The sequence below is a fragment of the Aethalodelphis obliquidens genome, unplaced genomic scaffold (genome assembly GCF_003676395.1).
Source record: "Aethalodelphis obliquidens isolate GAN/ISIS:26980383/991018 unplaced genomic scaffold, ASM367639v1 scaffold146, whole genome shotgun sequence".
In the NCBI taxonomy this organism is placed as follows: domain Eukaryota; kingdom Metazoa; phylum Chordata; class Mammalia; order Artiodactyla; family Delphinidae; genus Aethalodelphis; species Aethalodelphis obliquidens.
In genome coordinates, this window is record NW_020838090.1 from 48820 (window position 1) to 76126 (window position 27307).

The following is a 27307-nucleotide window of genomic DNA, read 5'->3' on the forward strand; positions in this document are numbered from 1 at the left end:
GTAGGTGAGATGGGGCCAGCCTGGGGGAAGGCGTGTGGCCGGGACCTCGTCTCTGCTCCTGGCACCTGCTGGTGAGCGGGGCTCGGGCGTGGGCGTGGGGCCTGTTGGAGCTGGGCCACCACCCCTGCTGGCTCTGGGTGGGTGGCCCGGGCTGGACACCCTGCGTGGGAACCTGGCAGAGGCCCAGGCCTCGCACTTCCCCGTCTCCTAGCAGCCGGGGTGTCCTCTGGGGGATTTGCTCAGTGGGGCCAGGTCCCAAGCCATTTCTCCCCAGCAGGATGGGGTCTCGGTGGTCCTTTTCCTGGTGCCATCTGCCTGTTCCCCACCCACCAGAAGCCCTGGCAGGGATGGCAGCCCAGTCACGCTCCCTCCTGACCCCTGCCTGGGCGGGCCTCATGCTCAGGCCTGGTGTGTCCCGTGGCCTCTGTCCTCAGGGCTGTCGTCAGGGTCCCGTTTCCCCCCTCCAGCGTGGCATCTTTTCCGCCGCTGACGCCTAGCATGCCTCATGGCTGCCTGGGTGTGATGTGGAATCCGCGGTGGGGACGGAGCCTCCCAGTTAAGCTCAGCCTGGCTCTGGGGCCATTCTCCCATGGGGGCCCGTCCAGCAGGCGGGGTTCGGAAAGGTTGGGAGACAGGACTGTCTCCTCCTGGCGGACTGGTAGAGGGAGCAGGCAGGAGGCTCTGGGCGAGTCGGCGGGAGGGGCGTCTGGTGGGCCGAGGGGAGAAGGCGGTGCCTGGGGGGGGACCATCTCTATCCCCCCAACTGCGGCTGGACTTCTCTGGGCCTGCCTCTGCCCCTTCTCCACCTGAGCAGCTTCTAGAAGTAGAGTGTCCAGGGACTGGCCGTAGGCCAGCCCAGGGGCAGTAACGCTGGGCACCATGCCCCTTTCCTGCAGACCAGTGGCTGCCCCTGCTCTGCCTGCCCCCTGCATGCTGGGGACGAGTGGCTGGAGGCTGGGGGGCCCTGGGTCTGGGTGTTGGGGAGCTGCCACTCGCCCCTGCCTGCTCGTCTTCCTGTCCCTTCCTGAGCTCATGCTGGGAAGCAACTGTGATCTGAATCTGAGCTCATGGTGGCCCAGAAAGTGCTTCCAGAAGGGGGCATGGCCAGCATGTTTTCAGCTGCCCAGTTGGGAGAGGAGGCCTGAAAGCTTGAGTCTTGGCTGGCTCTAAGGCCCTTCCCCGCATCCGGGGGGTGAAGCTGGCTGCCACCCAGGGGAGGAGCAGGGTGGCTGTGCGGCCGCAGGAGGGACTTCAGAGTTGCGTGCAGAGGGCGGAAAAGCATGGAGGGCTCGGGGTGGGGCACTGGGCACAGAGGTGAGGGAGGCCCTGAACAGGGCTGCAGAGGAACGGTGACCTGAGCGGCTGGGATTGCCCTTGCACACCGATGGCAAGAGGGAGGTAGGGCAGGACAGGCGCAGACACCTGTCACTGGAGTGGGGATGGGGCAGACTCTGTGGCCAGTGCCTTGAATGCGTCCACCTGCTGCCACCTGCCCACTGAGGGGCCTGGAGACCCACAGCCTGCCCCCCCGGGGCGGGGGGCCTGGTGACAGTCCCTCCTCAGGGGATGGTGGCACGTTTAAGCTGTCTGAGGGACGGCCAGGGCTTGCTGTGATTTCAGGTCCTGCTTATCTGGTCCTCCCACCCAGCACTTTACCTCCTGTAGCCTGGCCATGGCCTGGCCCTTCCCCGGGACAGCATCCGCTGCTGGTGGGGTCTGGGATGAGCACACTAGCGTCAGGCCCTGTTCTGGGGGCACGACACACCCCTTGCCCCACATTGGTCTGAACTCAGGGAGGCAGAGGAGGCCAGTGCAGATGGGACCCGAGTCGGGACCCCCTGGGTGCCAGGGCAGTGGGAGGGGGCCGGGCCTGGAGATCCAGCGGCCTGTGGTCTGGGCCCGTGCTTCCATCCAGCCTGTCCCCCGTGTCCGCACCCTTGCCAGAAAGCTCGAGCCACCCTCGGGAGAATGGAAGCAGAACTTTATTCCTCTTGGCTAGAGAAGAGAACTAGCAGGTGGTTGTGCACTAGACCCCCACCCCTCACCCCTCCCAGGAGCAAAGAAGACAGGCAGGCTGCCTCTGCTCGCCCCTCTCCTTTGCCCGAGTGGAGGCAGGGGAGCGCAGCACAGGGCAGGGTCGGCTGCGGTGACAGGGTGGCCAGGGCTGGCCAGGGCTGGGGCGGGTGCTGCTTGGGTGGCGGAGGGCGGGCGCAGGGGCACTTCTCATCCTGGGAGCTGCTGGCTGGCACGGACACATAACTCAGGGCACCAGGACGCGGTAGGGGCTGCCTGGGATGTGCTCGTCACCCCATTTGACCACCAGCGTGTACTCCCCCTTGTCCTTGAGCAGGTAGGAGACGCTGTAGAGCCTGCTGCCCACGTGCTTCACCAGGATCTCCTCGCAGGGTGTCCGGGGCCCGTGTACCCCTACCAGCAGCATGTTGTTGCCTGGGGGTGGGAGAAGGGGCCTCAGTGCCAGGCCCCAAGTCCCTCCCCTCAGCTGTGACTGCGCTGACTCCCTTCTCCTGTCTTGTAACCTCCCCTTCCCACCTCGTCACCTGTTTTGGGGTGACAGCCCTTCCTAAAGAGCTGCCAGCAACCCCCCACCCCCCCCACCCCGGGCAAGACCAGCAAAGGAAACTCCAGCTCCTCCAGGGCACTTTCCTGAAGGGTAGAGGAGACGGCAGGGAGGCCCAGGCTGGAAGCGGCCCGCTCCCAAAGGCATTCCCACCGCCCTCGTTCCCCTTGCCATGTTCCCAGGCACTGGCTGTCCGCTCTTTTATGTCTAGCCTCATCTCCTGGAAGGACGCCCACCTGCTCTGCTGCAGTCCACCGTGAAGCTGCTCTTCTGGCCCATGTAGGCCTTGCTCAGCCCCACGCCCTTGGCCAGCACCTTGCTGGCGTCGGTGGGACCTGGGCCTGGGGCCCCGTGCTGGGGGGCGCTGGCAGTCTTGGTCAGGGAGTCCACAAACACTGATGATGTCTCATGGAGGCTGTGGTTGCTGACCAGACGGTGACCTGCAGGGCAGAGCAGGAGGGGCTAAGAGGTGGCCAGAGTGTCGCGCACTGGGTTGGGTAGCCGCAGTCTGGTACAAGGCTCACCTGTAACTCTGGCCTTGAAGGGGCTGCCTCCAATGTGGTAGGGGCCGCCGTACTTGATGGAGATGAGGTAGCTGCCAGGTGCCATGGGGGTGTAGGTGACGCGGTAGCCCTCAGGGCACTCCTGGCAATCCATCTTCACCTTGGAGGGCCCGTCGATTGTGACCGAGAGGGCACCAGCGCCCGCATTGCTTGTGTTCACGATAAACTCAGCTGGGCTCCCTGGGGGCACGGGAGGTTAGGCAGAGCTGGCCTGGCCTGTTTCCCCCCCCAGCCCTCCAGCGTAGCCTTGTCACCTCCACACGCCTCCTGTTGTCACCGAGAGCTCGGAGGAGGGACCCGAGCAGTTGTTCACACACTGGAAGCCGCACCCGCTGACCTACCTGTGACGCCGCCTTCCAGGCCAGCCCCGTAAGCGGACACCAGGCCTGGGTCCCCTCCATGCCCAGGCTCCCCAACTCGGATCTTGAACGGGCTTCCAGGGATGTGGGTGCCATTGAACTTGACATCAATCAGGTAGATGCCATTCTCCCGTGGGATAAAGCGCACGGCGTACTTATCTGAGGGGCAGAGGAACATGCCGTGGGCCTGGGGTCTCTCCTCCAAAACTGAGCAACCGGCATCGGCGAGGGGCTTCCCTTGCCTGCCAGCGTTGAGTCCAGCAGGTCTAGGGGGCCACTCAGCTTGTTCTGGAGGCCGTGCTGGGCACCCACACCCCACTGCACAGGCCTCCTGAAGCCTGAGGGGTGAAGCTTCAGATGCCCAAGCTACCCATAGGACTCATTTGGACTGGAATCGTTTGTAGGCAAAATGCCCGCCTCGATGCCTCCTTCTCCAAGGGTTACCATGAGTGCCTTATCCCCCACGTGTCCACTGGGACCCAGAGACAGGCAGGAACTTGCTTGAGGTCACGCGGCTGGGAAGGGGCAGGAAGAGGCTGTGAACCAGTGAAATTGGGCTGGGCAGCTCCTCCCACCCCCGGGCTGTCCCCGGGTTCCAGGCCTTGGCCAAAGGCCTGGGCAGCCCCCATCACTGGACTTTGGGTCTCTCCCTCAAGAGACTGCACTATACGGCCTGCAGAAGGTGTTTTCCTTCCTAGCAGCAGGGCTGCTGAGCTAGGTACCCCAAGGGCTTGGGTCACAAGCTGGGGAAGCGCCGCCCGGCTGGAGGAGCCCAGGCCTCTGGGCCCCGTCTCGGCTGCTTCCGGAGTCTGCGCCTCCCCTTTGTACCCTCAGCCTGCTTCCCAGCCAGTGGGCCAGGCCCGGGGGGAGGCGCACTGCTCCCAGTCGGGCCAGGGCGGACGGCTGGCTGGCCGGGAAGGGCCAGGGCCTCACCTTGGTCGATCTCCGTGACATAGCACTCCTCCAGGGCTCCTGAGGGGCTGTGCACCTTGGCATCGATCGCCCCCTTGGCCCCGTTCAGGCTGACTGCAAAAGAGGCTGGCTGGTTGACCTTTAGCCCTGACTCCTGGAAGCACAGCAGACGTGGTTAGGGGCTGGGGCGGGGCAAGGGAAGGAAAGGGCTCCAGAAGCAGGAATCCCACTGGGTTGCACTTACCCATCTGGCGTCCAGCTTGGTTTAAAGAGGGAGAGCCATGGATTCTCGAGGGGCAGCAAGCTACAGGCACACACCCCCGCTCCCAGACCCACGCTCTACAATCACACACCGGGCGGCAGGAAGGGGGTGGCCCCGCCCTGCGGGCAGCACTCAGCCCTGGCAGGCTGTCCCTCTTTAAACCTCAGCCCTGGTGCTCAAGGGGCACAGGCTTCTGTTCAAAGCCTTTAGAGCTGAGACACGAGAAAAACTCCACGCGACGGTCAGGGGTACTTCCTCCGACCCCAAGCGTGGGCTGCACCCGGCCAGAGCAGAAGCCCGGCGCCCCGAGCTGGGCTGGGCGGGTCACTCGACACAGGGCCAAGGCCTGCTCTGTGCGGCGGCTCTGGTCTGGCCGGGCCCAGGAGCCCCAGGCGGGCGGTTTCTCTCGGTGCCTCACCTGAAGACTAGAAACAGTAAGGCGGCGGGCGTCACCAGACGGAGAAGCCACGGGCACCACAAAAGGGCTATCGGGGATGTGCTCCTCGTTGAACTTGACTGAGACCTCGTAGTCACCTGAGCAGGGAGAGAGAACAGAGGGCGTGCCGGGAGGTCCCCACCTGTCGGCATTCGAGCCTGCCACCTCCCGCAAACAGCCTGAGTGGCCCTGGGACCTCAAGGTGGAGGGTGGGAGCCGGGCAGGGCTGTCCGCGTAGACCCAGACCAGCGCCCAAAGCCGAGTCCTGCCTCCCAGCCCCAGCCACGCCTCAGTACCTGGCTCCTGGACCACATAGGCCACGCCACAGGAGCCATCCTTGCGGTCCTCGAAGGAGATCTCGGCCTTGCTGGGGCCCTCGACAGCAATGGCCAGGCCCCCGGCGCCAGCTTCCCTGGTCCAAATGCTGAATTCGGCTGCGGGAAGGTACAGTGTGTCCTCACGGAGGGCTGCTCCCCCGGCGTCGGCCCCCGCCAAGCATGGCTGCTAGCCCCCTCCTGCCCCCCAGCCCCCGCCCAGGAGGGGCAAGAGCCCCACAGGAAGCAGGCCTACCTGGCACTCCAGCTTCAGCCCTTTCCAGGCCAGGGCCCCCTGCGCGGACCTTGTGGGCTCCCCCTTCCCCCAGGGGCCCTACGGTGAACTGGAAAGGGCTCCCAGGCACGTGCTGGCCCTTGTACTTGACGCTGACGGTGTGCATGCCCATCTCGGCGGGCACGAAGCGGATGCAGTAGGTGTGGTTCTCCCCTTCCACGATCTCGGCCTCATGGCTCTTGCCTGATGGGCTAGTCACCTGGGCTGTCATGTCCTGGATGCTAATTTCTGTAGGTGGGGGACAGCCTGGTGAGCAGGAGACCGAGGGCCCGCCCCTCTGCTTGGGACCACCTCGGGCTGGCACCTAGGGCTCCCTGGGACCCTCCCTGGCTCCTGTAGCTCCTACCAGGGATCTTCAGGCTGAGGTCACAGTGACTGCCAACGTTAGCCACCGACGGCGCCCGTCGCCTGCGTGTGATGCTCTCTTTCACCCGGCCCTCGCCTGTCACCTTCACGGAGAAGGGGCTGCCTGAAGGAGGAAAGCACAATCCACATCCCACACAAGTTACGTTCTGCAGGGGGACCCTGGGTGTGGCAAGAAGGTTGCCCAGCCATGGGGAAGGCGCGTGGGTGCCTCACTCACCGGGCACGTGCTGGTCAGCGAACTTGATGTTGATGATATAGTTTCCAGGCTCCGTGGGGCAGTAGGTGACCCTGCATGTGCCATCCTCCAGGTCCTCTGTGTTGATGTCCACCTTGCTGGGACCCTCGATGGACAGGCTGAGCCCACCATAGCCTGCGGGAGGGACACCCCTGAGCCAGGGGGCCAAGTACAGTGGTCTCACCCCAGCTTCCAGGCCGCCACCGCCTACCTGCATCACGGGTGTCGATGATAAACTCTGCGGGCTCAAAGGTGTGGCCTTCGTGGAGGCCCTGGCCTGAGACGCGCACGCGGCTGGCATCCCCAATCTCCGACTGGCTGATCACCACTGGAATGGGGCTGCTCGCCACATGCTGGCCATTCTTCTTCACGTGCACCAGGTGCTCCCCGGTCTCCTTGGGCACGAATGAGATCCCTGGACACGGGGAGGGGCTGTCAGCTGGGGAGAGGCGTGCCCCCACCCCCAGCCTCCCTCCTTTCCAGAAGGCCCTGCTCCCCAGCCTCTTACCCACGTGGCCATTGCGCAGCCGCTTCAGCAGACAGGGCTCCTCCCGGCCCGAGGGCGGCACCACCGTGGCTGTCAGCAGGCTGAGGTCCGTCTCCGAGATATTGATGGGGATGTCAGCGGCAGAGCCCACCTTCAGGTGGGACATGCGCATCGAGTCGTCACCTGGCAGGGGACGGTCACTGTGTGTCCAGGCACAGAGGGAGACTGCACCCACCCTGCCACCTGCCTCCTTTTGTCACCGCTCTGGGTATCACCTACCTGTGACCCTGGCAGTGAAGGGGCTGCCCGGGATGTGCTGCTCGTTGTACTTGACCAGGATGCTGTAGTCACCAGGCAGCACGGGCAGGTAGGAGACGCTGCACGTCCCGTCGTGGTTGTCGGTGCAGCTGATTTCTGCTTTGGATGGACCCTCGATGGCCAGGGACAAGCCCCCTGGAGAGAGTTGTGGGTGAGGGTGCGAACTGTGCCCAGGGACACTGCGCCAATGAGGAGAAGCCCCAACGGGCAAGCAGAGGCCGGGGGTGGGCAGGGAGCCTCATCTGGGGAGCATGTCCAGTGTCCAGCTCCCCACCGGATGACAGTAGCCCGTGACACACACGCGGGTCAAGACGAGAGCTGCCGCTCACCCTCTCCTGCATCCTTGGTGTTGACGGTGAAGACAGCAGGCTTGTTCACCACCCCGTGCGTGAGGCCAGGCCCGTAGGCTGTGACGTGGCCGCAGTTCACATAATCCACGTAGAACTGTAGGGGGCTTCCTGAGGCAGGAAGAGGGACCACGTGGAATGGGGGCCTCGTGTCGTCCCCAAGCCCCTCCCCCAGCCCCACGCCCCCGTAAGGTGGTGGTGGCATGCTGAGGGGCGCACCTGGGATGTGCATGTTGTCGTAGCGGATGTCCATCTCATGCAGGCCGGCCTCGCTGGGTGCGTAGCGCACGGTCACAGTGCCATCCTTGTTGTCGGTGATGGCCGGCTGCGCCACCTTGCCCGAGGGCATCCGCACCTCCCCTGCAGGGCAGTGGGGCGCAGGTCAGGGCAGCCCGTTGGCACACTCTGGCCTCTGTGGCTCCCTAGCTCCTTCCCGCCCCCGCTCACCAGTGATCTCGCCCTTCTTGATGGTGAAGGGGATGACAAGGTCGAAGGGCCTCAGGCTGGTCACATCCAGCCCGTTGACACCCACCAACGGTCTTTCTGGGGCCTGCAGTGGAGACAGAGGGCCTGAGTGAGGAGCTGCAGGAGGGAAGGGGTCCCGCGTGGGAGGATCCGGGGTCCCTCCTAACAAGCGGCAGAACAGGGCCTCACGGGACGCCCAGCTGGCCGGTCCCCGAGTGTCCCCTAGGGCTGGGAGGAGGTGGGCCAAGCCATACCCAGGTCTGCTGACCGCCCTGGGCGTAGGTGTACGGCGGGGCCAGCTGCTGAGGCCGTAACGGGGGCTGTGCCGTGGGCTGGTCCCCAGCCAGCGCCTGCAGAGCAACGCACAGGAGCTGGAGACTCTGTCGTCTCACATGAGCCCCGCCCGGATGCCTCGCCCCCGACCCCTCCTGACCGTCACTTGGAAGGGGCTGTTGGGCACGTGTTCGCCACCGAAGCGCACGCAGATGACATATTTGCCCGGCTGGGGGGCCGTATAGAAGATGTCAAAGGTGCCGTCCTCGTTCTCTACCACGTCCACGTCCACCTCGGAGCCGTCGGGTGTGCACACGGTGCAGGTCACCTTGCCTTTGCCCGCCGCCTTGGTGTCCACGGTGATCACCGTCTCCTCCCCAATCTGGATGGTGGGGCCGATGCCAGCGCCTGGTGGGGTAGGGTGGGTCCCCAAAGGGGGGGCCAGCGCATGAGCTCGGCGCTCGGGCCGCTCCTGTCCACCTGCCGCCCGCCCAGGCCTCTTACTGCCACCACCAAGCACAGCCAGGCCTCCCGCCCCCGCCCCCCCAAAGCTGGGATGGTGAGTGATTTCTCAGAAGGCAGGAAAGGTTCCCCCGAGCCACCTCAAGCCTGGGAGTCCTGTCTCGGGGGAGTCCCCCACATGGGAAAGGCCCAACGGATGGCACCCAGGAGTCTGAGAGGAAGGAAGGGCCGGGAAGCCCACGAGGTCACCGCCGCCATCAGGGCACAAGCATTTGCCGCCACCGCCCCCACCCACTTGGCTTCAGCCTGTGCCGTGGACCACGCTGACCGGCGCCAGCGCGCCGGCTGGGCCCACGGCTGCCTTCGCCCCTGCGGCCTGGCCCCGGCCCCCAGTGCCGTGTGCGGACGCGGTGAGGCGGAGACCTGCTGCAGCGTGGGGAACGTGACACTCGCCCCGCGCCCCCCGGGCCTGAAGGTGAAATTGGAGTTTCCTGACAACTGAGAACGCTCGCTCGACCGGAGGCTTGCAGAGAGGGGCGGCCGGGCGTGGCCCGGCGCAGGCAGGGAGCTGGGAGCAGGGAAGCAGGTAGGCAGCAGGGTTAGCACCCAGGCAGCACAGCGCAGCAGGCAGTGGCAGCACCCAGGGGGAAGGGGGGCGGGAGGCCCAAGCCAGAGCCACGGCTGCGAGGTGGCGAGAGCAGAGCAGCTGAGCAGCCTCCAGGGCCCCAGAGTGCCCGAGGAGAGGGGAGGGACAGTGACGTTATGATCTGGGCTCAGCCGTGGAGGCTCGGGGGGCTGTAGGCTGTGAGGCCTGGCAGCGAGTGCTTTCTGGAGCCCGGCCCCTGCCAGGGAAGCAGCTGGGGGCACCGGACCGACTCGAGGGCTGAGTGCAAGGGGGTCCCCCGGCCAGCCTGCCACCGAACTCTCCTGTCCGCCGAGGGCTCCCGCTTTGCGCAAGGGCTCCATGCTGGCCTTCCGCGGCTCTCCTGAGCGCTACACCTGGCCCCCCGCTGCCCGCCCCTGCCCTGGGAGGCCTCACCTCGCACACAGCCACACCTGGTCTCCCTGGCTCGGAACCTGGACCCGCCACCTAGCTAGTAGCTCGGGCCCCAACCTCACAGTCAGCCCCGACTCCCCGCTTTCCCTGCCCGGCGCCCAGCCTCTCAAGCCCCACCACCAGCAGCCTAGCCCAAGCCACCCCTCCGACTGGTCCAGAGGTGACTTCAGTTCCCCAGCTGGGCGCCCTGTCTCCATTCTGCACGCGGTGGCCAGGTAAACCGAGACCACTCCCTCAGCCCAGCCCTGCCCCTGCCTCTGCTCCCCCCAACCCCGGCCCTACCCCCTGCCCTAGGCACGCAGGGCTGGCGTCTCAGACCCCGAGGCCTGCTGTCCAAAGTCGTCGAGCCCCTGCCGTGGAGCCCCAGCCACCCTCTAACTTTCTCCCTGGCTGCCTCGGCCAAGGTCCCGGCCGACAGCCTTCAGAGGCTCCCGTGTAGTCGTTGCCTCTTCTTGGTGTCCCTGGCTGGGGCTGGCTCTCCCCTCCCATGCCTGAGCAGGAGAACCTCCGTGCCTGGTTGGGGACCATCTGAATAACGTCACTGCTTGGGGAATGGGGGGAGGGAGGGGGGAGGGGGGCCACCGAGTGCACTTTGGGGCTCTGAGGCCGGGCCGGGCCCCGCCATGCTGGCCGCCCAAGCAGTCGACGCTGGTGCTACGGCACTACCAGCCAGCCCCACCCACTCATGCAGCCTGCACCTCCCCCGGCCTGGGACGCAGAGGCCCCCGGGAGGTGGGGATGGGGGTCTGTGGATCCGGCCGGGGCCGGGGACTCCCGCTGCTTGGGGGAGACCCCACGCGAGAGCCCTGGACGCGGAAAGAGGAAGTGAAGAGAAAGGGCCTGCTGCCCGCCCCCGGGACTTCCCCGGGAAGCCAAGATCCCCAGACCCCAGAGCCCCCAGGGGGGCGCCTCTCAGGATGCACCTCACCCCAAAGCTCTCAGCTGCAACCCGACTTCTCAGATGGGGAAATGGAGGCCCAGAGGGGGAGGGCCGGAGCACTCATGCTCAGCTCCGGAGGCCTCCCTGGGCCCTAACCCTCCAGTTCCCCCCTCTGTCCCTGCCAAGAGCTGCAGCTGGAACTGTCCTGGGAATCAGCATGGAAGAGGAAAGGAAGCTGCCCTCCGGGCAGGAGGGGCATTGGGAGTGGCCCCAGCAAGCAGCTTACCTAGCCCGTGACCTCCGATTGACACTGAGGTGAGAGGGCAGAGAGCAAGGAGAAAGGTCAGGTGAGTCACTCAGGGGGCGGCCCCCACTCCCACACGCCGCCCCAAGCAGCGAGCCCGTGCACACAGGCACACCCAAGCCCCGTGCTGAGCGCCGCGGCCGCTGGCGGGCTGGCTCACCTGTGACGGTGCACTTGCTGGCATCCCCAGTGGGCACGGCCCGAACGCGGTACGGGGAGAAGGGGATCTCGTCACCACCATACTTGATGAGGATGGTGTAGCGGCCCGTCACGTCTGGCACGTAGGCCACCGTGTACGTGCCGTCGTGGTTGTCTTGGATGTGCGTCTTCTTGGGCTTGCCCTCAGGGTCCTGCATGGCAGAGCACAGGGGAGGCGGTTGGCCCAAGCCCAGCCAGGCCCGGGGTTCCCTCAGGCCCTCTCAAAGGACCAAGCGCCGAGCGCCACTGCTGCAGGGACAGCCTCTGAGCCGCTCAAGCACCGTGGCCCAAGACGGCTGCCTGCATCCACCACTGTCCTTTACTTCCCCACGGGCAAGGCCCAGAAGGGAAGCGCCAAAATGCCCAGTGACCCCCCCCCGGCCCCCCGCACCCTGCGTGACAACAGGCAGGGGCAGGGACCTGGCGCCCATCCTGCTTTACCCCCACGAGGACCTCTCAGCTCCCATCCTCTACCCCAGGGCCTGCCCTAGCACTAGGACGAGCTCCCCCAAAGATCTCAGAGTCCTAGCCTTACACCTGGCCCCAGAGAATGTTACAGGCAGAAAAGCTGAGGCACTAAGGGCTTTGGTGACACCCGAAGTGAGCAAGTGCGTGCGTGGGGTAGCCCGTGTCTGTCACCACCATCCTAGAGGCTGGCACGGCTTCTAAGGGAGACCAGAGAGCCGGGCCGCGGACCCGCGCGGCGCCCCGCTCCAGCCTGGGCCCCTCCCCTCCCTCGCCTTCCCTGTGCCCGGAGCTGCACCGCAGCTGGAGCAGGCGGCCACCCGTGCGGCCGGCTCACCGTGATCTGAACCGCCAGCAGGCCCTCCCCTGCGTCCTTTGCGTCGATGGTGAACTCCACAGGCAGGCTGGCGGGCACGCCAGTGGTGTTGAGCCCGGGGCCGCTGGCCTTCACCTTGCTGGCATCATGCGTAGGCAGCACCTTGACCTTGAAGGGGCTGTTAGGCCAGGACGCTGTGAGCGGTCAGGAAGGCTCTTGGTGCCCAGCCCAGGCCCCTCCCCACACGCAGAGGGCCCAGCCTCTTACCTTCGGGGCACCTCTTCTTCCCCGTACAGCACCGAGATGCTGTAGGGCCCCTCACGGCTGGGCACATAGTTCACGGTCTGGGTACCATCGGCGTTGTCCACCACATCCACTGGCTCCACCAGGCCTGGCCCCAGGCCCACAGACAGAGCCTTAGCCAGTGCCCTGGGCCCCTAGGCCCACCACACTAGAAAGCCGAGTTTGGGCCACACACCCAGCCCTCACCCCAGGGGGCCTCGACTTGCCCTCACCTGCCCGTCCCCAGAACAGCCCTGAGCCCCTGTGACATCTCAGACCCTTGCCCGCTCTACCTCCCTCCCGCCTGCCACATCTGCTCAGCGGTCTGTTCTGCCTCCTTTAGGTCCCCTGCCCCAGGGCACTGGCTCTGGGGTCACCTGAGGCTCCTCCGTCAACTGCCTGCCCACTGGCCCCGCCCCCCGCCGTCGCTGGGTCCCCTCCCTCAGAGGACCGCACTCTCCTGACCTGACCCCCCACTCCCAGGCACAGGAACACTCACCTTTGGGCCCCTGCACTTTGACCTGCAGCGGGGCCACGCCGGCCTTGCTCGTGTCCACCTGGAAGGACTGAGGGAGGTTGGCACGGACCATGCCTGGGCTCAGGCCAGGCCCAGAGCACTTGACCTTGGACGCGTCTGTCACATCATGCACAGGGACCTTGAAAGGACTGCCTGGAGGCGGGCAGAGGGATGGCAGCTGTGTGAGACAAGAGTGGAGGGCGGACAGGTGGTCCCAGCCCGGCCCCAGCTGACCTGCCTCCTCACCTGGCACCTGATGGCCGCCGTAGGTGACGTTAAGGCTGTAGGTGCCGGCCTCATAGGGGACGTACTCGACCGAGCAGCTGCCGTCCTTGTTGTCCATGCAGGACATCTTGGCCTCGGAGGGGCCCTCTACAGCCAGGCCCAGGCCCCCTGTGCCAGCTCCCCTGGTCCAGAGAGACAGCCCGTCATCCCCTGGGTTCCAAGGCCCCCTGCAGCCCCTGCCTCCGGGGCTCTCACTCACCTGGTCTCCACGGTGAACTTGTTGGGCTTGTTGGTGGTGCCGCTTTGGATGCCCGGCCCATGGACGCGCACTCGGGAGGGGTCACAGCCCTCGGTCACGGGCACCTGGAAGGGGCTGCTGGGCACAGGGCTGCCGTCGTAGGTCACATCCACAGAGTGGAGTCCTGCAGGAGGGCAGGCTGAGTCAGAGGGAGCCCAGGTCACCCTGCCCCCACCCCCGGCCCATCCCTCCAGCGCCCTGGCACGCACCCTCCTCGTAAGGCGTGTACTCCACTTTGTACGTGCCGTCGCCACAGTCCTGCACGTAGGTCTCGGTCAGGTTGCCCGAGGGGTTGGCCACGCGAGCCTTGACGTGCGGCCCTCCGGTCTGCGTCAGAGCCCGGGCATCCACACTGAACTCGGTGGTGGCTTCTCGGAAGACGCCTGCAGGGGGGCAGGGAGAGGAAGAAGAATGGGGCTCCCAGGGCCCCGGCTCCCGCTGCTCCCACGCCCTATGGTGGGGGGCCTCTCACCTTGGCCCTCAATCCCGGGCCCATAGCACTGGACGCCTGAGGTGTCCACTGCGGGCTCCACCTGCAGCTTGCTGGGGAAGTTGGGCACGGGCTGGCCGCCGTACTTGATGGTGACAGTGTAGGCCCCGGGACACAGGGGGATGTAGGTGATGGTGTGCGTGCCGTCGCCGTGGTCCTGGATGTGCACCTCGGCTGGCAGCCCCGCCTCGGAGCGGATCTCAATGGTCAGCTCTGCGCTGCCTGCGCTCGAGCAGTCCACGTGGAACTGGCCCGCCTCACCGGCGGTGGCCCGCTCCAGCCCGGGGCCCGAGCACTTGACCTTGGATGGGTCAAAGCAGGGAACCACGTGGGCCTTGAACGGGGAGCCGGGGATGTGGGTGTCAGCGAAGAGGATGTTGATGTTGTAGTCCCCGGGCTCCGTAGGCACATAGGACACAGAGCACGTGCCGTCCCCGTTGTCCAGGCACTCCAGCTGGGCCTCACAGGGGCCCTCCACTGTCAGGCCCAGGCCGCCTGTGCCGGCGCCCTTGGTGTCGATGGTGAAGCGGGCAGGGGAGCCTGCACTGCCCCCCTGCAGCCCGGGCCCAAAAGCTTTCACCTGAGGGAGGAGGGGCAGGTCAGGAGCCAGAGCCACGCCACCTCCCCGACCCTTGACCCTCAGACCCCCAGCCTGACTCCGTCTGCCTCCTCTCGTTCTGGCTCCCCTCCCCCACCAGACGGGCACAGGCAGGCCTGAGCAGGGCCACCGCTCAAAAGGACAAAAATGAGAAGGGGTGAGGGCGAGTCTGGAGAAGAGAGGGGGTGGCACCTACACCCCAGTTACCTTGCTAGGCTTGGTGGGGGGCACAGCTTCGAGAGAAAAGGGGCTTCCGGGCACAGGCACGCCGTCGTAGGTCACCTCGACCTCGTAGGGCCCCTCCTCACGGGGCACAAAACGCACCACGCTGTTGTCAGCCCCTAGGCCTGGCTCCACCTTGCAGGGCACTGCTGTCCCCGAGGGGCCCACAATCTTGGACACCACTTTGCCTTGGCCACCGGCACCCTTCGACTTGACTGTGAACTCCTGGTCTTTGCCAACATCCACCTCTGTTGACACGATGAAAGGAAGGGGAGAACTGTGGCATGGGCCCAGGCAGCCCCGGGGCGCGCTCAGCGGCTGGCTGCGACAGGCCCCAACAACTTACTCTCTCCCAGGCCGGACACCTTGATCTTGCTGAGGTCCAGGCTTGGAGACACCGCCACCGAGAAGGGGCTCTTGGGGATAGGATCCCCTCCATAAGTGACACTGACACCCACTGGGCCCTGGGAAGGGTACAGAAGGGCAGGGTCGTGGGTCATGGCCCTGGTCCCCTGGCCTGGGGCTTCCCAATTTGGGCATGGGGAGGGGCTTCAGAGACAATGGCTTCTCTCTGCCACTGCACCCCCTGGACTTCCATGCCTTCTCTCTCCCAGGTGGGAAACGAGAGTGGGCGGGAAGCCCCCCGGAGCTGCCCACCCAGCCCACCACGTGAGGGGGGCCCACGGGCTCAGCAGGTATATGGACAGGCGCGGCCACAGGGGGTCAAGGTAGCTACCTGCTGCACAGGAGTGTACTTGACGGTATAGGTATTGTCATGGTGGTCAATGAGGTCCACATCACGCACCGCGTCCCCCTTGGCCAGCCCCGAGAACTGGACATCCAGCTTGCCTTTGCCGGCGGCTTTGGCATTGACCGTGAAGTGGGTGGGTTTGCCAAGCTCAACACCTGAGGAGACACAGCTACCCTGTAGGGGCACCTTGCCCCACGCCCCCTCGGGGCTCCCCAACCTCCCCATGGGGTACTCGTCCTCACCGGTACGACTGAGGCCAGGGCCCTCGGCCTTCACCTTGCTGGCGTCATGGGAGGGGTCCACCTTGACCCGGATGGGGCTGGTGGGTGTGGCCTGCAGGGGCGGGAGGAGGAGGGCTGAGAGGAGAGCCACACCCCAACACCCAGCAGCATTAGGGGCCGGAAGCACCAGCACCCACCTGGTCCGCGAAGAGGACCATGATGGTGTAGCTGCCAGCCCCGCGGGGTGTGTACTTGACCGTGAAGGTGTCGTTGTCATTGCGGATGATGTCGAAGTCAATGTCGGCCTCGGCGGGGCCCACCACGCCGGGGGCACACTTGATGCCGATGCTGACGTCACCTGCGGGGGAGGAGGGAGTGGAGGCTGGAACCTCACGGGGACGCCTCGCCCACCCGCCCACCCGCGCTCTCGAGGCAGGGCCTCACCCTGGCCGGCCTCCGTGCAGTCCACAGTGAAGTAGGTGGGCTCGTGAGCCTTGAGTCCCGTCTTGGCCACTCCTGGGCCGTACACCTTGACCTTGTTTGGGTGGCTGCCGGCTCCCACATTCACCTGCAGGGCACGGAGGCAAATGCAGGGGCATGACCAGTCTGGAGGAGGGGCAAAATGGCGTGGCCACCCTGGGGAGTGCTTCGCCGTCTATGCAACCAGGGCAGTGAGATCGCTCGTCTGCACTAACGCCTGTACTGGAACGTCCGTGGCAGCACTGCTCACGACAGCCAAAAGGTGAAAAACCCCAAATGCCCGTCAACAAATGACTGGACACCTAACACGTGGTCTATCCGTGCAGGGCCTAGGAGCCCGTCCCCAGGGAATGTCTAGAGAAGGTAAACCGCACAGCCAGAAGCGGGTGCGTGGCTGCGTAGGGCCGGGGGCAGTGGAGGCGCAGAGGAGTTTCTCTGGGGGACGGTGAAAACGTCCCCATCCTCGACTGTGGTGATGGCCACACAGCTCTCAACTCACTCACAACCACCGAGTTGTTTAATTGAACGGGGTAGGCTGTACGGTATGCGAGTTTCATGGAAGAGGGCACCCAGGGAAGTGGGCTAAAGGCCCGCCTGAGGCCTGCAGAGGGCAGGCTCACCCGAAAGGGGCTGCTGGGGATGCTGACGCCTCCCCAGGACACCATGGCCGTGTGCTTCACCGGCTTCCGGGGCACGTAGGAGCAGCTGTAGGTGCCGTTGCCGTTGTCCTTGACCACTGCCTCCACGGGGCAGCCCTCGTTGTCCTGGAGAGCGGGCGGGAGCAGGCGGCCTCCTGGTCAGTGCCCGGGCCTGGGCACCTGCCCACCCTGCCCCCACCACAGAGGGCACCACACCTGGACTTGGACCCTGAGAGGAGCCTTCCCGCCGTGCTTGGCATCCACCGTGAACTCTGCCGGCTTGTTGACGGCCACACCCGTCTTCTCCAATCCAGGCCCACGTGCCTTCACCTAATGGGAGGCCACCCAGATCTCAGGGGACCAAGTGCTGGCCTCCAAAGACAGAGTGGCAGGAGCACACTGCCGGCGATGCCAGCCCAGGGCCCTAAAGCCCAGAGACCCAGCCCAGCGGCCCGCACCCTTTACCCTGTCTGGATGGAAATCCTGGGGCGCCTCGCGGATGTCGGCCATGAAGGGGCTAAGGCGGATGTCTTCACTGTTGCACAGCACGTGCACGGCATACTCGCCAGCCTCCTGGGGCCAGTAGCGCACATCACAGGAGCCATCGCCCTTGTCATCACATTCGATCTTGGCCTGTGACGGGCCCTCCACAGAGAAGCCTGAGAACAGCCGCCAGCTCCGTCAGTGCCCTGGAACCTCGGGAGGGTGGCCCTTACCAGCCTCTGCCCCCAGGTGCCCACATCGCAGCCTCCAACTTACCCAGGGTGCCCACGTCGTCCCCAATGGCCTCCACCACAAAGTCTGCGGACTTGCCAACGACGCCGCCCTCCAGCCCGGGGCCCCAAGCCCGCACCTTCTGATTGCCACACTCGGTGCCCACCTTCACCTCGAAGGGACTGCAAGGAGAGAGCCACCCAGGGGAGTGCCAAGGGGCCCCGTCTTGGAGGGGGGCCGGCCCAAACCCAGCAGAGGGAGGAGTGCGCCACCTCCGAGCTCAGCCCGGGGTCTCACCTGCGCCCGATGTTCTGGCCGCCCCACGTGATGGTGACAGTGTATGTGCCGGGGACCATGGGGTAATACTCGAAGCCATAGACACCATCCCCCAGGTCCTTCTGTTTCACGCGCTCCTCGCCCTCTGCCGGAGACAAGGGAGGGCCTCAGGCCTGCCCAGCAGTGGCTGGGGACTGGCACCGCCCACCCCAGCCCAGCCACAGGCCAACTTACTGGGACCCTTCACGGTGACCTTCAGCTCCCCACTGCCCGCGCCCTTCGTGTACACCTTGAAGTCGGCAGTCTCCTTCACTCGCACACCCTTGGGCTGGAGGCCCCGGCCGACGGCGCGGCAGGCCCCTGGGTTACAAGCTGTGAGCAGAAGGCTGGCTGAGCTGCTGGGAGCCGGCGCTGGGCGACCCCTCCCTTGCTCCCACAAGGCTGGGCCATCGGGCCACACGGGCCGGTGAGGGACGCGTAAGAAAGAAGTGGAAGGGACCGTGACCCTAGGACCTGTGTGGCCCAGGCCAGGACACGGCAGGCCTCCTCCCACCTGCTCCAGCCATGCCAGCCCCCAGCCCCCCGCCTAGCCCCCCCTAGGAAGACAGATCCAAGTACCGTTGACCCTGTGGGCAGAGCAGAGAGCAGCAGGTTTCTAGACAGCTGGAGCGAGCTCTTCCGAAGGTGAAAGCGTGGAGAGACAGAGAGAGATGGAGAGGGCGAGAGGAGGAGAAGGAGGAGGGTCCCAGCCGGGCCAGAAAGAGTGCGCCCGCACAGCGGAAGGACAGAAGCCCGGGGAGCCGGGGCGGGGGCTGGAACGGGACCTGCCCGGCTGCCCCCCTCCGAGACCGCAGGGCTGGAGCCGTGCCCAGCGGGGGGCGGCCGGGACTGGCCTACCTTGGCCAACAGTGACAGTGTAGGGGCTGCGAGGGATGGGCACACCAGCGAAGGTGACATGCACCGTGTGGACGCCCTCCACGGTGGGCTGGTAGCTGCAGCGATACGTGCTGTCACCCCGGGCCTCCAGCTGAGGCTCCACGGTACCCTTCCGTCCTGTGGGGTCCTGGATCACCACTTCCACCTCGCCTGTCCCCGCTCCTGCCAGGAGGCATCGGTTCAGATCCCGGAGCCTCCAGGCCGCTCCCGCGCCCCCCCAGCTCTTCCCCCAGACCTGCCGGCCTCGGCACCCTCCCCTCACCCGCCGTGAAGATCTCAAAGTAGGTGGTCTTGTTGGCGATGTTGCCGCTGGGCTCCAGGCCAGGGCCCTGGGCCGTCACTTTGCTGGCATCTCCCTGGGACTTGTCCACATACACCTCGAAGGGGCTCTTGGCGATGTGCTGGCCGGCAAAGAGCACAGTGACCTGTTCCCAGGAGGGGCGCACCGTGAGGGCAGGGTTGGGGCACCCTCGCCACTGCCCTCGCCACTGGCCTCCCCTTGGGCTGAGGGCTCACCTTATGAGTCCCCGTCACCTCGGGGACATACCAGACAGAGAAGGTACGGTTCTTGTCGTTATTGGCGGTCACCTTTGCCTAGGGTGGGAAGGAGTCCGTGAGCCGTTGCTCAGAGCGGCCCCTCCACGCGGAGGCCCGGCAGCGCCCTGCCCTGCCTGCTGGCCGCCCTACCTCCTCCTGGTGCCCGGCCGGATCCTCCACGTACACCAGCACCTCTCCCTGCCCGGCGCTTCTGGTCTCCACAGTGAACTCTGCCCGCTTCTTCACCATGTTGCCTGTGGGCTCGATGCCTGCCCGGGGATTGGGGGGGAAGCCACAGGCTGGCTGTGAGGGCTGGCGCACCCCCGCCGCAGCCCCATCAGGCTGTTCGGAACGGGGTGAGTCAGTTCGGTGTACACCCCAGCGCGCAGAACCCGGCCTTCGGCCCCAACTGCGCTCCTGCCGTGGGACAGGCCTGGGCCTGTTTTCTAGAACGCTGGCTTGAGTTTGCCTCGGGCTGGTGTGGCGGGGGGAACACAGAGCCAGTGGCCAGTTTTGACCAGCCCTGACCCACTCCTGCCTGACTCACGGGGGGGCATTTGATAACCTGGCAGCCACGTGACTGAAGCCTCCCCGGGAGCTCACGTTCAGGGAGGAGGTCACCTTGCAGGAGGACCCCCCGCCTGGCTCTCTCACCTGGCCCGTAGGCTCGGGCTTTCTTCGGGTTCAGTTTGGGCCGCAGGGGAGCCCCTGGTTTCAGCTTGGCCTTGGGGAACTGGGACAGGTAGGTCATGACGGAGTGCTCATCCACATTGGGGTCCACGATCTCCTCAGGGGTGATCACCTGTCACGCGCGGAAAAAGGAGCCAGTTGGCCTCCAAGCCTCAGGGTCCTGGGACACGCCACCTCTCCGCACTGGGCCCTCAGCCCCCAGACGGCCGCGGTTGGCCCGGCGGAGCGTACCTGAGGGATGCCCAGCCAGTCGTCGGCCTGCTGCATGGCTTCCCTGGCGTTGTTCACGGGCTTGCTGGCATCCCAGGAATCCCAGTCAGGGCACAGGCCTGCGGGGCAAGGAAGGCCATGAGTCTGGGGGGCCAAGAGACCTGGCTGCAGGCCATCCCCTCCGGCCCCCTACCGGCGGCCCCGCCCCCCGCTGCCCCTCACCCGGGGCACAGCTGTCGACAAGGGCGCCCAGGGCCCTGCCACTCTGCCAGTCCCGGCTGAAGTTGGTGATGGGCAGCTGCGGCAGCTTGTTCTGGATCCAGCCCAGGAGCCTCTGCTTGGGCGTCTGCTTCTTGGCCTCCTCGTCCTCCTCCTCGTCCCACATGGGCATGGAGATGGAGTAGTGCAGGATCAGGGTCCAGATGAGGCCCAGGATCAGCTTGAGGTTCCCGTCCACTATGGCCTTGCTGTCTGTAAGGGGAACGAGCGGCAGCGCTGGGCGGGCAGGGCTGACCCGGGGTCCCTGTGCATGTGCGTGCACGCGCGCACATGGGTTTGGGGGTGGCACACATTCAGGGTGTCAGGCCACTCCCAGGCACTGGGGAATGTGGCAGCATAGCAGGCCCCAGGGAGGAGGCACAGGCCCCCGTGGGCAGGGTGGGGTGTGGGTCGGGGCCCCTTTGGGGGTGTGAAGGAGGTTTGGAGGCAAAGCACCTGTAGACACATGACAATACAGCACAACGAGGGGGCATTGCTGGAAGCCCTGGGGGCCGTGGGGACCCAGAGGAGGGACAGGAGACAGACCTAGGCGGCAGACAGGGCCAGGGGAGGCCTGGGGAGGAGCTCCCTTCCGCAAAGGTGGCTCTGGAGTGAGTGGGATGAGTGCTCTGCAGGGGCCCACCGCCCATCCCCAGGGATCTCCAGGAAAGGGCCCCTGACCTGCACTGAGAAAGAGGAAGGCCGGCGGGTGGAGAGGTTGGGAAATGTGGCGGCTGCCCTGGGGTCGCGGGGGCGGGTGGATGGGTGGATGGCATGGGGCTGGGGAAGCGGAAGCGGTGGCGCGCGTTGGGCAAGGACCCTTTGGGTGGAGGGTGTGAGCCCCGCCCCCCACTGCCTTAGTGCTCCCCCTCCCCCCACAGAGCCAGGCTGGGAGTTGGGCAGCAGCCCTGATGCAGGGGGAGGGGCTGGGAGCCCCAAGGAACCGGTGGTTGGGCTGCATGGCCCTGACTCACTGGGGCCCGGCAGAGATGGCCTGCCAGCCAGGATGCCGGGCAGGACACATTCCAGGGGCCCCCTCACCCAGCCCGAAGGGGAAGGGCGGAGCCAGTGAGCCTGGGTTGGGCGCTCAGGGCCCAGCTTGGGAGTCTGGGTGGCAGAGGTCATGGGTGGGGTCCCCAAGTCCTGCTGCCTCAGCAGAGCCTGCTCAGCTGCTGCCCGCCCTCCTCGCCACCTAACGGGCCACTGGGCTACAGGCTGGTGGCCGCCAAGCTCACCACAGGGGAAGTGGTTAGGGCGGGCACCCTGCACCCCATCCCCATGGCAATGCCTCTGGGCTCTGAGCCCCACCCAAGGCCCTTCTGGGTCTCAGCCTCCTCAAGCGAATGGGGTGGGGGGGGCCGGGGGGGGCCTCTGAGAACTCAGGAGGGCAGCTCATCTTTGGAATCCCTGCTGGCGTGTTCCACCTACCCTTCCCCAACAATCAGTAGAAAATACTTGTCTAGTGAGTCAACTTGGGGGTGGGGAGAAGGGGATGGACGCCACCAGAAGGGCCATCAATGGCAGGTAGCCTGACTCCAGCGGGCAGCACCTTGCGGACCAGCTCAGTGCCACTCAAAGCACAGCGGCCTTCCTGCTCCTAGGCTGCGGTTGGTCCCGGTCCCTCACCACTGCCTTGCACTGTCCCCAAATGGCAGGTAGGAGGGTGGAGTGGGGGCTTCAGGCTAGGGGTTACTGGAAGGTTCAGAGAAGCCCAAGGACACAGGAGTAGCCAGGCCTTCCCGCCAGGCTCCCACCCGCAGAATCGCGAGTCTAGCACAAGCCCTCAGCAGGCCCGAGGTCCACTACGACCCACGAGGGGAAACACAAGGCCAAGCTCATCAGCCATCATCGGGCTGGGCCCTCCCCACCCCCGGTCCATAGGAGGCTGGCCTAGGCCCTCCCATCCACCTCACAAAAGAGGGTGGGAAGGACCGGGCTCAGAGTTGAGAGACTGACTGGTTGGATGGCCCCGCCCCATCCCACCCCCTTTCCCCAGCCCCCCGGGCCAGCCTGCCCCCTCCCTCCCCTAATCACTGCTGCTTTCCAACATTTTTTTGCCTTATATGGCAAAGCTCTGGGAACTAGGCCTGCTCCAGCCAGCTCACAAGAGGAGGAGAAGGAGGGAGGGGGGAGGAGGAGACCCCCCCCAGACAATTGGGGTGTGGCCCGCCTCCCCACATCCGGTTGCCCCCCCACCCAAGGCTCAGAGATGACTCAGCTTGGCTAGACTGAGGCTGGGACTGGGGGGTGGGCCTCGGCCTCGACCTGCATTCCAGAGAAAGAGGTGGGGCCCTTGAGACCAGCCCTGAGTGGTTGGGGGCACCTGAGTCTCGGTCCCTCCTTTTCTCAGGCTCCGCATGGACCGGGCCAGGGCTGTAGGGACAACTGGAAGGCCTCTTTCGATTCTGAAGAAAAGAAAGCTCGTGCCCCTTCTCTCCCTGTCGCATCTCCCCGCCCCCCCCCCGCAAGTCACCAGTTCTGGTGCCTGTCCCTGTGTGGCTCTCATCTCCGAAGTGCCTGGGATGATGCAGTAGGCCCGACCACTGCCAGCCTCACCAGCCCGGTGACACGAACACTGGGCTGGCAGCGAGCCCAGCACATGCTGGAGTATCTCCCAAACAACTCCTGCATATTCTAGATGCAGGAAAGCAAGTCCTACATGGAGGCAAGAGTTTGGCACAAGCTCGACAGTAACCAGGTATCTAAGAGACTACAAGCCAGCTCCCTTCACTGGCCAGCGCCCAAACCCATCTCAGGTGCTGTTTTGCTAGCTATGGCCCTCTCTGGCCCCCTAGTTCCCGAAAGAAAATCTAAACTTGCGGTATGAGCCATCTTCACTGGGGGGCACTAGACAATGGGACCCACAAGCTCCAACCCCCGTTTAAGGAACCACAGGGGTGCCTGAAGCCCAGAGGGCCCTCTCCAAACTGCTGTAGGGGGTGGAGAGCCCCGGCCTCCCCCTCGTTAGAGATGGGGCACCAGGCGCACGGCCAGAGCTTGGCCAGTGCCCGCCCCCCCAGGCCCTCTCCCACCGCGGGCGCAGCGGCGGGGGCGCGGCCTGTGGAGGATGTGAGCTCAGCCTGGGCGTGGGCCAGCCGGGGACCGGCGGGCGGGGGCGCGTAGCGGTCCGCACGCACCGCCGGCCTGCGAGCCTTTGTTCTCGAGGCCCACACGGAGCTGGGCGGCCCCGGGGACTCCCGGGGCGGCGCCACAGCTTAGGGGGGGTGTCTGCGAGGGGTCGGCCCGGAGAAGATGGGAGGACGCGCGGAGCCCCCCTCCCTCGCCTCCCAGCGCCACCGGGCGGCCCGCGCCCTCACCGATGGACACGAGCTTGATGCTCTCGCGCTCCAGGAACTCGAGCGCCACCGACACATTCTCGAGCTGCATCTGGCGGAAGGTGGGCCTCTGGTTGTGCTTGCGGTGCATCTTCTTCTGGCTGAGCACCTCGAGCAGCGCGATAAGCCGCAGCCCGTCGCTCAGGTCCGTCTGCAGGTTGGCGATACGCTTACTCACGCACTTGAGGTGCTCGTTGCACCAACGCGTGAATGTGTTCTGCTGGATCTTCTTCCACGGCGCATCCTCCGCCAGGTCCTTCTCGGTGGCCGGCATCTCGGCGTCTCGCGTATCGGCGCCACTGCCCGGAGCCGCGCCCGCAGCGCTCTGGCCCGCCCGGGAGTGGGAGCTACTCATTTTGAGGCGCGAGGAGCGGAGGGGCGGTGCTGCAGCCCAAGCGAGGGGACGGCCCTTTAATTAAAGTCGCAGGCACCTCAGCGAGCGCGGGGCGATGCAGACAGCAGAGGTTGCGCTGCGGAGAGAGCGAGCCCTTTAAATGCGGGCGGGGGCGGGGCTGGGAGGCGGAGTCACATCGGGGCGTGGTCTTGGGTGGGGCTTCGGGGCCGTGCCCGCCCCGCCCCACCCCACCCGTTGGAATGCCCCCCTGAGTCCCCCCGCCCAGGCGATTTCGACCCGACCCCCAGCTCCGGGAAGGGTCTTTGGGCCCCGTAGCGGGCAACGATGCGCTCAAGTCCTGCGATCTCCCTCCTGCGCTGCAGGAAACGCTGCAGCGAGGAAAGGCTGAGCAGCGTCTGGCGCTGGACCTCTTGGCTTCCAGCGGGCACACCATACAAGGGACTTTCCTTCCCCAAGGCCCCTGCGGGGGGTGGGGTGGCTCGCCCTCCCTGAGTCACGTGGACTCCGCTCGGTCCCCGCAGCCCCCCGTCGTCCCCTCTCCCCCGAGCTCCGGCGCTTGGGGTTCCCTGGACGCGCCCCAGCCGGCGGCCCCGGCGGCAGCAGCAGCAGCAGCAGCGGGAAGGGGCCCGATCTGAAGGGCGAGCCCTTGGAGAGCGCAGGTCTGGGCCAGGCGCTGCTGGCAGCGCTTTGCGCGCGTGCGCCAAGCCAAGGAAGCCCGTAGCGCCCGAACCCTAGGCCGCCCCCCTCAGACCCCCTGCCCCAGCCCGCCTTCCCGCTCTGCAGGGTTTGGCCTGCGCACCTGCGCCCCGCCGGTCCCCACCGCCTCCCTCCCTCCCCGCTCCACCCGGGAGGAAATAGGGCACTGGGCCAGGAGGCCACCGGCACTCCTGGAGCCAGCAGCCTTGGAAGGGGCCCGGGCGTGCCGTTGCGCACTGGCACAGGGCGCGGTGTGATGCATGCAGAGACAGCGAGTGCCCGCCTCACCCACCAGCTGTCCACCTGGGGCGGGAGGGGCTTCCTCTCCTGTCGGAATGGCCCCTGAGCCCAGTGTGACCAGCAGCCAGGCAGCGGCGGGGAACCTGCTCCGGGGTTCCAGTAAGACTTGGTGGGCTCTGAGCACCTGGATCTCGGTGGGCTTCAGGGCCGTGGTAGTGCAGAGCGGGCCCCCAGGACAGGGGGGCCAGGGGACCGAAGGGGGCAAACCACGGAAGGCTGCCAAGGCCTGCTGGGGAGCCGGGATGGTGTCTCCAGGGCAATGGGGAGCTATTTGCTCAAAATTAATTTTCTGGTAGATAACTGGAGACCGTGGGAGGTCACTGTGGGGAGACATTGACCGGCAAAAGCACAGGGGCAAGAGGCCTGTTGGGACATTCACTGCCACCCTCTTCAGTGAAGAGAAGCCAGCCTACTCATGGCTTTGTCACCAGAGTGGACTCACTTCCCCCAGTCCTGTGTACCTCCCCTCTCCAGGATGTTCCCTTCTTTACATCTTTTTTCCAGAAAGGCATGTCTCTGTCCCTCGTGCTTGATTCTTAGATTGACCCGCAGACTAGCAGTAATTAAGTTATCTGCTAAAGACCAGTGGGAGAGGAGGCCCTGGGTCAGCCAGCACGTCATGCCCAAATAAGGTTGACTCTTGCACAGCCCTGGTGTCTGCATCACCCGCAGTGGGGCTGCAGTCCCCACCGGCATCTCCCTTGCCCTCCAGCATGCTCGCTTGGGGGCTGCCTGTCCCCCCACTGGTTTTTCCTCACCAGTGGTGGTGGCATGGGGTCTAAATGATGTTTTTCAGTCTGAGGCTCACCTCCTGTGCACTGTCCACTCCTGACCACTTTCAGACACATGTGCACAAAACTCCACACTGCGGTGTCTGGGAACTGGGATGGAGGTGGGAGAGAGAGCTGTAGAGGGGGACCCGTGTGGACCCCTCCCTACCAGGCCCCATTCAAGAGGAGGTGAGAGTTGTTCTTCTGATTCCCCTGCCCCACTGGAAAGCAAGTTCCCAAGGACAGAATTACACCAAGAATTGATTTTCACTCCATAACTGCCATCCAATTGAGTCATCTGTGTTCATTCCTTAATCTTCAGGGAGCAGGGAAACTGAGTCAGAGTAAGTGACCAGAAGCCAGCTCCAGCAGAAAGGGGGACAGAAGCTGGGTGCCCTGGCTTCCAGCCCTAGGCTTTCCCTATTTGGGGGCAATAAGTGATGGGGATGTAGAGGGTTCTTGTCCCTAGGGGACATAGTATCACCACCAGGTGGCGCCCCATCCCAAAGCCCCCAGATCGGGCAGCCCTTGGAAGCCAAAATCCAGCTCTTTCATATTTTCCCTTATTTGGAGTAGATTCTTGGATGTTAGACACACCCCGCCTCCCACCCCACTCCTGCCCTCAGACCCCAGGCCAGGCCCTCCCACAGGGGTGCTTCGGCTGATGAAGAAAGCCGAAGAGTGGCAGGAGGGGCTGCTCAGGCAAGTCCAGGTGCAGCACGTGACAGCACTCAAGTCCTGAGCTCCCACTTCGACAGAGCGGCCTGGAGCACACACAGGTGGGTCTGTCAGCGGACTTCACCTGCTGCTCCCGGACCAGGTGGCATGGGAATCTGGGGACCCTGCCGCTCACATCCTGGCTGGTGTGAACATCTAGCTCAGAGCCAACCTGGGACAGGGCGCAGCCTGAGAATCTGGCCTGGCCACCCTCCCACCCGGGTCCCCGTGGAGCACAGCAGCCCAGGAGCCAGCCCCTATGTACCCAAGGCAGTTGGTGCCCAGAGGACTGGTGTCACAGGTACCCACTGTCGCCCTCCCAGGGGGCATACTGGCTGCGAAGTGTCCTTCCAGGTGGTCACTCGCGCTCAGCCCACACAATGTCCTGCTTTCAGGGCCTTGCCTTCCTGGACAGTCATGCAGTGACCCGCTCACGGGCACCCACGAGAGCCCATATCCTGCCAAACTCTCAGACACCTTCTCTCTCAGGGACCCCCGTGGCTTTCGGCTCCCACACTCCTGGGCACACACATAGGTTCCCGGGGAAACCCGGGAAGGCGGCTGCGCTCACGCACCCGGCTGCACCTGGCCCTGGGCTCCCGCTCCGCGAGCAGCTCCGTGACCGTTCCACTCGGTGCCCGCCTCGGAGGCCTCACCTGCTGTCCCTGCGGGCGGCCGGCGACCGCGGGGTGGCGCCTGGCCGGTCCTAGAGCCCGCGCCGAGCGCCTCGGGGCTCCGCCGGCGTCCGCTGCGCGCCGCGCGCCTCCACGCGAATGGGCCGCCGCCGCTCGCCTTCTTGTTTGCCGCACCCCCGCCCCGCGCCCGGCCCGGCCCGGCGAGAAAGCCTTAATTGGTAAAATCGCCCAGGAGCGGGGGTGGCGGGGCGCCGCGGGGGCGCG

General features: G+C 65.7%; 1 protein-coding gene across 2 annotated transcripts; it reads right to left on the reverse strand.

Annotated features, from left to right (window-relative positions):
* Positions 1 to 1963: 1963 nt before the first annotated feature.
* On the reverse strand, positions 1964 to 27187 carry FLNA (filamin A). 2 transcript variants are annotated; one of them, XM_027099884.1, is made up of 48 exons: positions 27065 to 27187; positions 23553 to 24040; positions 20200 to 20448; positions 19999 to 20096; positions 19732 to 19879; positions 19228 to 19346; positions 19057 to 19134; positions 18803 to 18965; positions 18502 to 18702; positions 17839 to 17976; positions 17626 to 17749; positions 17374 to 17510; positions 17080 to 17273; positions 16831 to 16944; positions 16597 to 16740; positions 15941 to 16064; positions 15694 to 15854; positions 15518 to 15608; positions 15261 to 15430; positions 14871 to 14988; positions 14510 to 14772; positions 13687 to 14284; positions 13424 to 13597; positions 13176 to 13338; positions 12938 to 13098; positions 12674 to 12844; positions 12160 to 12283; positions 11914 to 12070; positions 11074 to 11263; positions 10896 to 10919; positions 8371 to 8618; positions 8192 to 8287; positions 7920 to 8022; positions 7692 to 7832; positions 7455 to 7583; positions 7087 to 7260; positions 6829 to 6990; positions 6532 to 6735; positions 6303 to 6455; positions 6066 to 6188; positions 5681 to 5947; positions 5407 to 5544; positions 5093 to 5208; positions 4434 to 4566; positions 3483 to 3659; positions 3103 to 3321; positions 2815 to 3018; positions 1964 to 2448 (listed from the first exon to the last, which is right to left on the reverse strand). In XM_027099884.1, exons 2-48 carry the CDS (start codon positions 23923 to 23925, stop codon positions 2261 to 2263), a joined length of 7944 nt encoding a protein of 2647 aa, XP_026955685.1. In that variant the 5' UTR covers positions 23926 to 24040; positions 27065 to 27187; the 3' UTR covers positions 1964 to 2260. The 2 variants fall into 2 exon arrangements, with proteins under 2 accessions (XP_026955685.1, XP_026955686.1); XM_027099885.1 differs by lacking the exon at positions 10896 to 10919.
* Positions 27188 to 27307: the final 120 nt, after the last annotated feature.